General features: G+C 46.6%; 1 protein-coding gene across 1 annotated transcript in view; it reads left to right on the forward strand.

Moving 5' to 3' along the window:
* D2HGDH (D-2-hydroxyglutarate dehydrogenase) overlaps positions 1-11,894 on the forward strand; it is a 43,580-nt gene that overhangs the window by 20,454 nt on the left and 11,232 nt on the right. Inside the window, exons 7-8 of the mRNA XM_006875235.1 lie at positions 1,199-1,341; positions 3,392-3,557. Of these exons, the coding sequence (XP_006875297.1) occupies positions 1,199-1,341; positions 3,392-3,557 (309 nt within the window). The remainder of the gene's footprint in view (positions 1-1,198; positions 1,342-3,391; positions 3,558-11,894) is intronic.

Genomic DNA, 11,894 nt, shown 5'->3' on the forward strand with positions numbered 1-11,894 from the left:
GAAATGCTGAGCGTGTTTTTCCTTTTTGGTTTTCTGATTTTAGGGCTGAGTTAATTAAATGTTGGACCAAATATAGCAGACTAGTTTTAAAGTTGATAATTTTGTATGCTTGCTGCAAATGATGCTACCAATTTTGGCAGAAATAACGGTTCCCCATCCCTGCTCTAACCCAACCAATCGTGTGAAGTTGCTCTTCTGTCATGGTGGAACCAGCCCGTTGGTGGGAAGTCCCCAGCCCAAGCCCCCACCAGGAGGGTTGTGGGAAGAGGGGGCTTCATGATGTCACTTTTGGGGTTGGGTATGGGTTGGTAGGGGCTTCCTTTTTTTTTTTTTTTTTTTAAGTTTTTATTGTGAATTTTGTGGGTTTACATGGGAGAACATCAGGTTTACATTCACAGTATCGTATTTCGTTTGGTTACGATCCAGGGGCTTCCTTTTGCAGTGAGAGGTTTATGAATGAGACACATCTGTAAGCAGATATGTCTGCCTCCTCCACCACCAATGCTTACAGAGAGTGTTTATGAGGCTCTGGGATCACAGATAATGTGTTTTCAGTGTGGGAGCTTAGTTAGGTTAAGGACCGAGGATGGAGAGACCTCATCTCTTGTACTTTAGACACATTATCAGGAGGGACCAGTTCCTGGAGAGGACATCATGGTTGGTAAAGTGGAGGGTCAGCGACAAGGCGGAGGAGCCCCAGTGAGAGTCACTGACGCAGTGCCTGCCTGCACAGTGGCTCTAAACACGGGCTCGGTTGTGAGGACTGGGTGGTGTCTCTCAGGACTGGGTGGTGTCTCGTTCAGTCATTTGTGGGGTCGCTGTGGGTCAGACCTACAATAACACCACCACCAAGGCCATGATATGGTTGTTTAGGATTGGTGGGCACACCAAGGTGAGGGTTTTGAGGTGAGAATCTCAAAGGATGTAGCTCGGGGTGTACACTGTGTGATGCTTTTAGTGTTGGTGGGCCATCCTGGAATGAACTTGGACCTTCTTCACTGTATGAAATGGAGCCTGACCAGGCTTCATCCCTCAGGTTGTCTGGGACCCTCCGTGGCAGGAGGCCTGGAGATGGGGTGGGGATGCTGGAGGAGAGGGCCGTGGGGGTGAGGATGAGAAGGAGCAGGATGCGCTTTAAAGAGCTTGGACCCACCTGCGGATCTTGAAGACTCCTTCAGCTTTTCCCAATTCCTCCCAGAAAGCCCGTTCTACGTGCTGGTGGAGACCTCAGGTTCCAACATGGAGCACGATGAGGCAAAACTGGCCGCCTTTCTGGAAGACGCGCTGGACTCCGGCTTGGTGACAGATGGCACTGTGGCCACCGACCAGAGGAAGATGAAGGTAACCTGTGAGCTGCTGGCCACTCCCCTGGGTCCCTCCTTCCCACTTGCTCTACTCCAGTTTGTCTGGAGAGGCCCAGAAAGTCCAGCTGGTCCAGCCTGCTAGGTGTGGACATGGCGGACACTGACCAGATTCTGGCTTTAATAGGACCCGGGCTGGACCGGAACATGGGAGTCATCGGCCAGCCCCCACTGGGTCCCCGGGTTGCATTGTGAAGAGTGGCCAGCAGGGGGCGAGAGTGCAGCAGGAGAGGCCGGTGCTGGGTGGGGCAGGCCCAGGTCAGCGTCAGGGCTGAGTGGAAGCATTATGTCCACTCCTTCCCTGCTTTATTAGGGCAACCTTCCGTACAGTGCGCTTTCTCTCTTCCTGCGCACGGTGAGGGTGAGGACAGAACCCTGCTTCTGTCCTTTGTTCCCCTCTCTGGTCACTCCCCCAGTTGTACCAGTTCCCACCTGGCGGCAGGCATCCCCACTTCCATCCATCCCCCATGTCTCCCCTCCGTCCCCTCCCCCACCTCCTCCCGTGTCCTTCCCTCCCCTCACCCCCCAACTTCCTCTCCTACCTTCCACTAAGCCTGCTCTTGTCAGATGAGCCCAGGGCTGGTCTCTGTCACCTGGCCCCTCCGCCAGCCCCTGCAGGTACCCCACTCTTGTTCTAGCTCCATGCTCACCCTCCTTGGGTTTAGGCACCCCAGTACCTGGACCCCCTGCCTACCTCGTACAGATGGGGCTCTTTGGCCTCAGTGCTGAGCGCTGCCCCGGGTGGGCACCATGTTCTCCTTCACTTGCAGTGGTCGCCCTCATTCTTGGTGCTGAAACTCTGAGACTTGGCCGTTAGGCCTTTGGATGACTCCAGCTTTTACCCATTTCCTCATTTTTTTTTTTCCTTTTATTTATTGACAGCTTTCCTGCAATTTCCTCCAACTTTTCTATAAAAGTATTTTACTTTAGTTAGGCTGTGTTTAATTTTGATGAGCTCTGTTTAGCTCAGGAAACAATAAATAAGGAAGGTTGGAGAAGTTAGCAAAGAGTATTGAATTACGATGTTAGCAAAGAGTATTGAATTAACGTCCCATGGACTACCAGAAGAACAAACAAATCTGTCTTGGAAGAACTACAGCCAGAGTGTTCTTTAGAAGTGGTCTTGTACTTGGGACATATTATCAGGAGGGACTAGACCCTGGAGAAGGACATCATGCTTGGAGAACTGGAGGGTCAGTAAAGAAGGGGAAGACCCCCAACAAGATGGACTGACGCAGTGGCTGCAACAATGGGCTTACTGGTGATGACAATTGTGAGGATGGTGCAGGACCGGGCAGTGTCCCGTTCTGTTGGGCTTGGGGTCACTGTGGATCGGAACCGACAGCATCGACAACCACAGGCCTCCCTGTGTGTTCACTCAGGTTTCGAGGGAGCACCCAAGGCATGCTGGGCGCGCTGGGGCCTGGGAGAAACTCTGGCTGTGAGTGAGAGGTGGCATGGAAGCTTCTTGCTTTTCCAGAGATTTCTTCATGCCTCAGGAGGGGAGGGCTGGAGTCTGCATTTGGACGCTCTTTAATCTGTGGGCCCCAGAACCCCCCTCATGAGGCATAGTGGTAGGTGAGGGGTCTTTGTTTGCTCCCACTTTGGAGGTAACTTTCAACCAGCTTCTGAGGTCAGCCCCCAGGATGGGGGCTGTGTGTAGGGGTTTCTTTTTCGCGTGTCCCCCTTGCGGGCCCTGGTGGGCTCTTTGTGGGTCAGGTCTTAACTGTGTACTGGCCCCTTCTGGTTCTGGGTTTACATACAGCCTGTTCATTTTTTTACTTTTAGTGTTTTCAGGTTCCAGTGGGGTCTTTGGAGAGAGCAGAGCTGAAGGCATAGCTTCCACTCACATCTTTACGAAGAGCAAAGCCTTCCACTCAGTGGGTGGTGTTGACAAGTGTGCAAGCCCACCCCTCTGTCTGACACAGAGAAGTTCCCAGTCACACTCCCAAGTGATGGCAGTTGGAGTTGCTGCCACCACGGGAGCTCCCTGGCTGGGACATGTTGATTCCATGTCATTCTCTCATCAGACCCTATGGGCCCTGCGAGAGAGGATCACGGAAGCGTTGAGCCGGGACGGCTATGTGTATAAGTACGACATCTCCCTGCCTGTGGAGCAGCTCTACGACCTTGTGGTGGACCTGCGTGCTCGTCTCGGGCCCAGCGCCAAGACTGTGGTGGGCTACGGCCATCTCGGTGAGCAGGCCTGGGCTGGAAGGGACCCTCTAAATTGGTGGATCTGTGCTTGGTTGAGGGGTGGGTTCCATTACCACCACACCCACCACACTGATGAGGTAAGTCATCATGGTCAGAAATGGAATGACGTCGAGTTCTTGTTGATAGTGTTGCTGTGGAGTCAGTGACCCCGTTTGTATAGAGGGGACCTGAGCGCCATAGGGTTTTTTAATAAAAGATTTTAGGGTTTATTAATCCTCTGGTGATTTGTTATGAATCGGGCTGCTAACCTGAAGGTCGGCAGTTCGAAACTATCAGCTGTTCCGCAGGAGAAAGATGAGGCTTTCTGCTCCTGTAAAGATTTGCAGCCTCGGAAACCCTGTACAGGGTCACTATGAGTCGGAACTGACTCCACAGCACACAACAACAACAACAACAATCCTCTGGTGAAAAATCCACAATCATCGCCGACTCTTTATTCCTTGTTTTCTAATCCCCAGCTCACTTTTTGCCAGCACCAACATTGGTCTTTGTACAAAGTCCTCCTGACTTTGTCCATTCTGTTTGCATTCCTTGCACTGTTTCTTCCTTCTCACACAGGTCATGTCTTGTAAGTCTCTGTTTGGGTTCACTTATCTTTGCATAATCCAAGGAATCATAAATCATGCTGAAGCCAGTAGTCTTGTCACCATTAAAACAGGTTCTGAATCCAAACACGAAGATGACATCTGGTATCATCTTATACATGTTGGCAAGTTTTCCCCAAATTTCTGAAGGACATCAGTGACCATTTGTTTCCACTGAAGTCATCGGTTGGTCATGAACTTCCGGGTCCAGATAGTTAGTGTGTCACCCGTGATGGTGCGGACGCTCAGGCAGCCAGGGAGGAAGAGCTCTGTGGGTTACGGCAATTCCCTTCCAGCATTAGATTGCTAGGCATATCTTCCGAGGTGCCTCTGGGTGGGTTTGAACCCTCAACCTTTTGATAAGTCGTCAAGCCATTTGTACCACTCAAGGAACCCTGAAAAATTAAGCCTGACTGTTGGGTACGTGAAATGCTGCTTCTGGCTCCGTTTTCGTGTCTTGCTTCCACATGCATATGAGGTGGTTGAGAATACCTTGGCTTGGGTCAGATGCATGTCGGTCATCCAGTACCTGTAGATGTCCCTTGTTAATTCCTGACAGGATTTATTTCTTGCCTCTTTTTTTCTCTTGGCCAGATCTTCCAATCCTGTAATCCTCACAGGAAATCTGCACTTGGCCCTGTTGGTCATCTCTGTTGAATGAGTCTTTTCTTTTTCATTGGTTCCTGCTCCTACCTTTATTATTTCTTTCTTCCTCCTCCTTTTTTTTTTTTACAATTGTTCCTCTCCTAACTTTATGCAGTATCATTGATTTTGTGCCTTTCTTCTTTTTACTATAAGTTTCCAGATATTTAAAAATTTCTTAAGTTTTCATAGTTCGTATATATATATATATATATATATATATTTTTACACCAAAGTCAATTAAGGAAAATGGTGTGTATTGTTAGGATTTCTATAAATTGAGTTTGTAATATGGAGCTAAACAAAACAGAAAAGGATTTCTGCTTCCATATATGGCCACTTGAGTTTTTAATTTAGAACACTTTACAGGCTGCTGCGATTCTAAAGAAATATGCCAATAAAAATGGTTTTGCTAGATCTGACTTTTGGCACTTGGCTCTTAAGAACTTTCCTATTTAATTATGAAAATAGAAACAAGAAATTTGAAGTGATTTAAACTATAGGAGTCCTGGTATAGCCCTATAGGTAAGCACTGGATTGCTAACCACAAGGTCTGCAGTTCAAACCCACCAGCTGTTCCTTGAAAACCTTATAGGGGTCTTTATGAACGGGCACTGACTTGATGGCACTTAACAACAACATTGAATGGAATACATAGTTTTATTTTGTGCCATCCATGTTGAAAGTTCCACAAGTCGTCTGTCAGTCTGTCTTACTGTAAGGGGAGCCTGTTGCTGTGGTTCCGGAAGCTGTGTCACAGGTATTGTAAATCCCAGCAGGGTCACCCAGGGTGGACAGGTGTCAGCTGAGCTTCCAGACAGAGACAGACTAGGAGGCAGGAGAGCTGGCCTCCTTCTGAATAATCAGTCATCTTGTGACTATCAGGGAAACACTGTCCGATGCCACCAGAACCCTTTGATCTCGTTCTTGTAGTTTTGTTCTACTTTGGACTCATCCGTGTCGTGACTAAGTGCCGGGTGGGGTTGCCACGTATATCAATCGCTGCTATCTGCTCTTGTTGATTATCAGTCCAAAGAACTCCCTTTAGTATTATTATTATTATTTTACAGTTTTTATTGTGAACTGGGTGATAGTTTACATGGAATAACATCTGCTTTACACCATGGTTTCATTGCAATGATTACAATCTCCTTCATGCATCATCATTCCATTGCCTGTTTCTTTTTTGGGAGGGACTGGGGGGCGGGATGCACACAGAAACACTCAGGAATTTATAATAATTTAAACAACCAAAGGGCACATTCTGCAAACCTGCCTCCTGGCCGCCAGCACCCAGTCCCTCTCTTTCCATGAGTCTAGACCCCTCAGCTGCTCCCTCTCTCATGTCCTCATCTCTGTCTCCATCTCTGGTGTCTCTGGTTCACTGGATAGGGTCTCACACTCCGCTTGTGTTCTTCTCCTTTGATGGTCCTAGGGTCCTCTGTTTCTGGACTGTAAGATTAACTACTCCCCCATTTTTGTTACAAAACTTCTACCTTTACAGTTGTGACAGTCACAATTAGTCATGATGACAGTTACGCACTATTGAATCATAAGAATCTCATCCCCATCTCTTTTTACCAGACCCATCTAGACAAGATGAAAACTATTCAGTGGGGAGTCTACCTTCCTCTGAAGGCTCTTAAACTAAACTCCCTCTTGAAAACTTGTAAGCCATTCACTTGTGCCTTTGTCACCCCCTCATTTTAGGTAGCCAATGTCTTAAGTTGCCCATCCCTGTCTACCCTGTATACACAGGGAATAGGATTGATACTTGATGTGAAGACTCCTTCCCTCTCAGTTGGTATTTTGAATGACTATATCCATAAGTATAGGTCAAGTTCATCAAATTGTAGCAATTTACACTCATTTTCTTTACCAAAAAATATAAAAATAAATAAAAAAAACTCCCTCTAGTCGAGTTCTGATTTTAAAACCGTCGAGGCTAGGTCAAATAGGTACTATCTGCAAGTTTGGGTGTTCTTGTGCGTCTCCCCTCACTTCATATCAGCTGCTTGCTTCACTCTCAGCTCTAGCCCCCTGTGGCTATATCCTTGTCCATGGGCTCCTTTAGTATGTTTTTAAGCACTGACTTGACTTTTACAAAGTCCCTTAACTACTGTTTATCCTGGAATGTTCGAATTTCATTTTCATATTTGAGTTGACAGTTTTGCTGGGTAAATGATTCTTGGCTGGTACTTTTTTTCTTTCAGAGCTTTGTACGTGTTTCTCTATTGCCTTCTTACCTGCATGGTTTTTGCTGAGAGATCAGAGCCCAATCTTATTGGCTTGCCTTTGTAGGTAATACTTCTCTTTTCCCTAGATACTTTCAGGATTCTCTCTTTGTCTTTGATTTTGGAGGGCTTGATTATGATATGTCTTGGTGATTTTCTTTTGGGGTCTGTTCTATCTGGGGTTCGCTTAGCTTCTTGAATGCTTATCTTCTTGTCATTCAGGTTGTTAGGGTAAATTTCTTCCAGCAGCTCTTTGACTATCTCTTCTGTGGTTTTCTTTGATTCTTCCTGTTCCGGGACTCCAATCACCTGTAGGTTATTTCTCTTCATGTTGTACCACACTAATTTTAGGCTTTCTTCAGATTTTTTCATTCTGTTTATTGCTTGTTCTTCTGTCTAAGCCGTATTGAGACATTTGTCCTCAAGCTCACTGATTTGGTTTCCATCCCTTTAATTCTACTCCTTTGCCCTTTCAGTGTACTATCCATTTCTGATATTTTAGTATTGATTATCTGGACCTCTTTTTGCAGGTTTTGTATGGTCTCTACTGCTACATCTATTTTTTAGATAATGCAATTCATTATTTGATTGTTCCTGTAGTACTTTTCGCACTTCCTTATTTTCCTCGACCTTTTCTCTAGACACTAAAGTCCCAAATCGCCAAACAACAACAACAACAACAATGTCAACAAAAACACCATGGCAAAATATGAGTAAGACTTTAGCACCACCTTATGGCCTCTTGCTTTCAAGCCGCCTGAAAATTTTCAAGGTGTTGCTGTTGTACCTTATGATGTAACTCAAGGTTTTATTTTGGGCCTTTTTCCCTCCCCCAAGTCCATTCAGGTGTTTCTCTTAGTGCGAACCAGCCCAGGCCTGGCCAGACCCGCTTTGGAAGACACTGTTGCGACTCTTCCTGTTGACTCCTTCCCCTTCTTTGATTCTGCACCCAGCGATCCTCACAGTGCAGATCCTTCCACGTGTGTAGCAGAACCTTCCCTGGGGGTGCCCACTTGTTCAAGTATCCCCTCTGGTCCCCAGAGTGGAGTTTGGGTAGACAGAGGAAAAGTAAAGAATGAGAAAGGAATGCTCGCACCTTTGGCTCTGTTGATCTGTCAGACTTCTTCCATGGGAGTTCTCGACCGTCCATCCACTCACTCCTGTTCAAAATGGCTGCCCACGGTTAGTGTTTTTAAAAACAACTTGCTAGTGGGCTCCAAAACGTTTTTGGAAAAATGGAATGAAAACAAAATGGAATGTTCCCACAAAAATTTTGAAGCCCCATCATATTCTATTTTTGTGGTTATCGCTGAGATATATACAGCAGAACATATACCAGTGCAACAATTTCTACATACACAGCTCAGGGATATTGGCTCCATTCTTGTTGCACAACCATGTTGGCCTTTCTTTTCCAAGTTGTTCCTTCCTCATTTATGTACTCACTGCCCATGAAGTTTCCTATGCAACCTTTCAAGTTGCTGTTGCTAATTTGGTCCCATGTAGATAGATCGTAAAAGCTCAATGCTCAAGGCAGACACTCTTTACATCATATTTTCATTATTCAATATTCTTTCAATTTCTGTAATAATTTCCTCTTTGTCTTATCACTTATATAGAAACATGCTGTTTTTTATTTGATTAATTACTGATTTGTGTTTAATTGTATTGTAGCCAGAGACATTGGTCTGTGTCAGATCATTTTGTTGAAATCTGATTAATCGCCCACTGTGTGGTCAATTGCAGAACTGTTTAATGAATCCTTGAGAGCAATGTGCTTTCTGCCACTGGCAATCAGTTCCTTAGATCAAATATGTGCAGTGTGTTCTTTCATCTTCTGTATCCTGCTCAGGCTGCCAATTCAGGGATGTGTCAATAGTCCCTCATTTTGATGGTCCCCTGATCTATTTCCTTGTAGCTCTGTCAGTTTGGATAGTGGTTTGTTAGAGGGTTAGGAGGTCAGAATTATAATTTCATTCTGGTTAAACAGGATCTTTTTGTCATGATAGACTGACACTTTTTATTTCTAGAATGTTCTTTTACTCTAAAGCCTCGTCTGTCTGTTGTTGTGTAGTGACACGGCTCCCTTCTCCTTGGAACTTGCCTCATGTTGCTTTTCCTCCTATGACTTTCAGCCTCTCTCTACCCCTGACTTGCATGCATCTCTTGTCAACAGCATGTGGCTGGGTTTCCCTTTTTATTGTCTTTGAAAGCCACTGTCTTTAAGCTGGAATATTCTGTTTATTTACATGCACTGCAGGTACTTAGATACTTGAATTTGTTTCATTCTACTTTAGGCTTTGTGGTGTAGTAGGCTAATTTTATATGGCCTTTCTCACCATGGTCGTATAATTCCCACCAAATGACTGGGCGGGGATGTGCAGATAAGGTGCTTGTAGCCCACCAATGGGATTAGGAAGCTTTATAATAATGTAAATAAGGTGCATGGCCCCTGTAGGGGTTGGACCATGCATGAAATAAGGTGCATGAAACCCTAATCAACGGATTGGTTAGTTTTGCTACCCTGCTAGGTTTGAAATGAGCCATCCCTACAAGTGAACAGGGGAGGACCTCACGATCTTCAAGAAGAGAGGGGGTTGGAGTGTATCCTTTGAACGCAGGGTCCCTGCACTGAGAACGTCTTAGACTTAGGAGACAGAGAGCTGAGACACCAGTGATGGTGAGAAGCAGTGCAGGTGAGGCAGCAGAAACAGGAGACCGGCAGGAAATGGCACCGTGGACTTCCTGGCTCATGGAGCAAGAAAGCGCGTGCCACAGGGCAGGAGGCTTGCTGGAGGAGTGGGGTGCCCGAGCTGGACTTGCTAACCCACGGATGGAGAGAGCTGAGACCCTTCAGGCTGGCTTCTCCTGGAGGTGCCTTCGAGCTCTTACCTGTCCATAGAGATGAAGAGCTCTGCAATGCTTGCCCTGGCATAGCAGAGGCTGCATTGGCTCAAGAGGCCTGAGGGGCTGAAGGACAGGCCTGCCTTTGGGTATGGCCAAGCAGCTGCCCTGCCTGAGTTGTTACTTCCCTAATAAATCCCATAGTTACGATTTCTGAGTTCCGTGCGGCCAGCCATTGCAGTGAATTATTGAACCCGGTAGAAGTGGCTGATGTCAGAATTGATGAAAAGGCTGGAAACTATTGGTGTGGTTGACCTGTTGTAGGAATCAGCCTTGGACCGATGCTGCTGGGGATTCTGTCTCTGCCTCGTGAAGTCTGAGGAGGGCAGATGCGTCCCTGACTTTCCAGGCCTTCGATTTGTCTCATACTTCTTTTCTATTTCTTTTTCTTTAATTCATTATCTTCTTTTGGTTGAAGCTTTTTTCTCATCTACCTTCTCTCCCCCCCCCCCCATTACTAATTAGGAACTTGTAACCCACCCAAGCTGTGGCCTTTTCAGTTGCCTCATATGCATATGAAGCGTAGACCATGAAAACAGAAGACTGGAAGACAGTTAATGCATTTGAATCCTGATGTTGGTAAAGAATATTGACTACTGCAAACTGCCCGAAGGAGCAAATCCATCTTGGAGGAAGTCCGGCAGAAAGCTCCTTAGAAGGGAGAATGATAAGATTTGGGCTTGCTGACTTCGGCCATGTCACCAGGAAAGACCAACCACTAGAAAAGGACAAAGTGGAGGCTCGGTCAGGCGGGTGGACGGACATGGCAGTGCAGCGGTGAGCTGCGAAGATGACGCAGGGCTCTTGGACATGAGGTCGCCATGAGTTGGGGTCGACCTCACAGCCAACAATACACTACAGATGTGTTCTCTTAGTGGTAACCCTGGGTTTGTCACATGATCTCTAACTTAGCATGGTTTGAAGATAATCCATATTGTATCTCCTCCCAAACAACACAGGGCATGAGGGCCTGTTAGAGGGCATCAGCTGTAGAATTCTCATCTTCCGTGTGGAGACCCCGGCTGGATTCCTGGCCGGTGCACCTATGTGGAGGCTTGCATGTTGCTATGATGCTGAACAGGTTTCAGATGTAAACAGACTAGGAGGAAAGGCAGAAAGGCCTAGATGGACTTCTGAAACTCAGGCCGTGAAAATTGTACGAATCTCACTGTGCACGGGGTTGATAACCACAGGACTCGCTAACTGACTGCTCTCTCCTACTGTGCTTATGTTCCGTTGCTATTCATAAGGTTGTCAGTGACTAAACTTTCAGAAATAGTCCGCCTCTCCTTCTTCCTAGTCTGTCTTCGTCTGGAATTTCAGCTGAAACCCAACCACCGTGGGTGACTCTGCTGGTCTTTCAAATACCGGTGGTGTAGCTTCCAGCATCCCAGCAACATACAAGCCACCACGTGAGACCCACTGAGAGATGAATGGTGGCAGCAGAATGTCAATGTTGGAGTTGAATACTAAAGTTACCGTGATGGCCAGAAGAAACAGCTGGAGTGCTCCTTAGAAGCCAGGATGCTGAGACTTTGACTCTCTTACTTTGGACGTGTTGTCAGGAGGGACCAGCCCCTAGAGAGCGACTCATGCTTGGTAAAGTGGAAGGTCATCAGAAAAGAAGCCCCCCAACAAGATGGATGGGCACAGTGGCAGCAGCAGTGGGCTCAAGTGTAACAGCAGTTATGAGATGGTGCAGGAGCGGGCCTGTGAGTCAGAACCAACTTCACAGCAGCACCTAACAACATCAGCAACAACACTGTGCTTACGGAGTCCTGGGGTGGCGCTGTAGGAGAAGCACTCCACTGCTAACCACAAAGTTGGTTCAAACTCGCCAGCTGGTCCTTGGAAACTCTATGAGTTGGAGCTGACTCGATGGCACGTAACACCAACGACTGTGCTGACACTCTTTAATTTAAGGTTTTTATTGTGGATTGAGTGAAAGTTTA

The sequence above is a fragment of the Chrysochloris asiatica genome, unplaced genomic scaffold (assembly GCF_000296735.1).
Source record: "Chrysochloris asiatica unplaced genomic scaffold, ChrAsi1.0 scaffold00314, whole genome shotgun sequence".
In the NCBI taxonomy this organism is placed as follows: Eukaryota; Metazoa; Chordata; class Mammalia; order Afrosoricida; family Chrysochloridae; genus Chrysochloris; species Chrysochloris asiatica.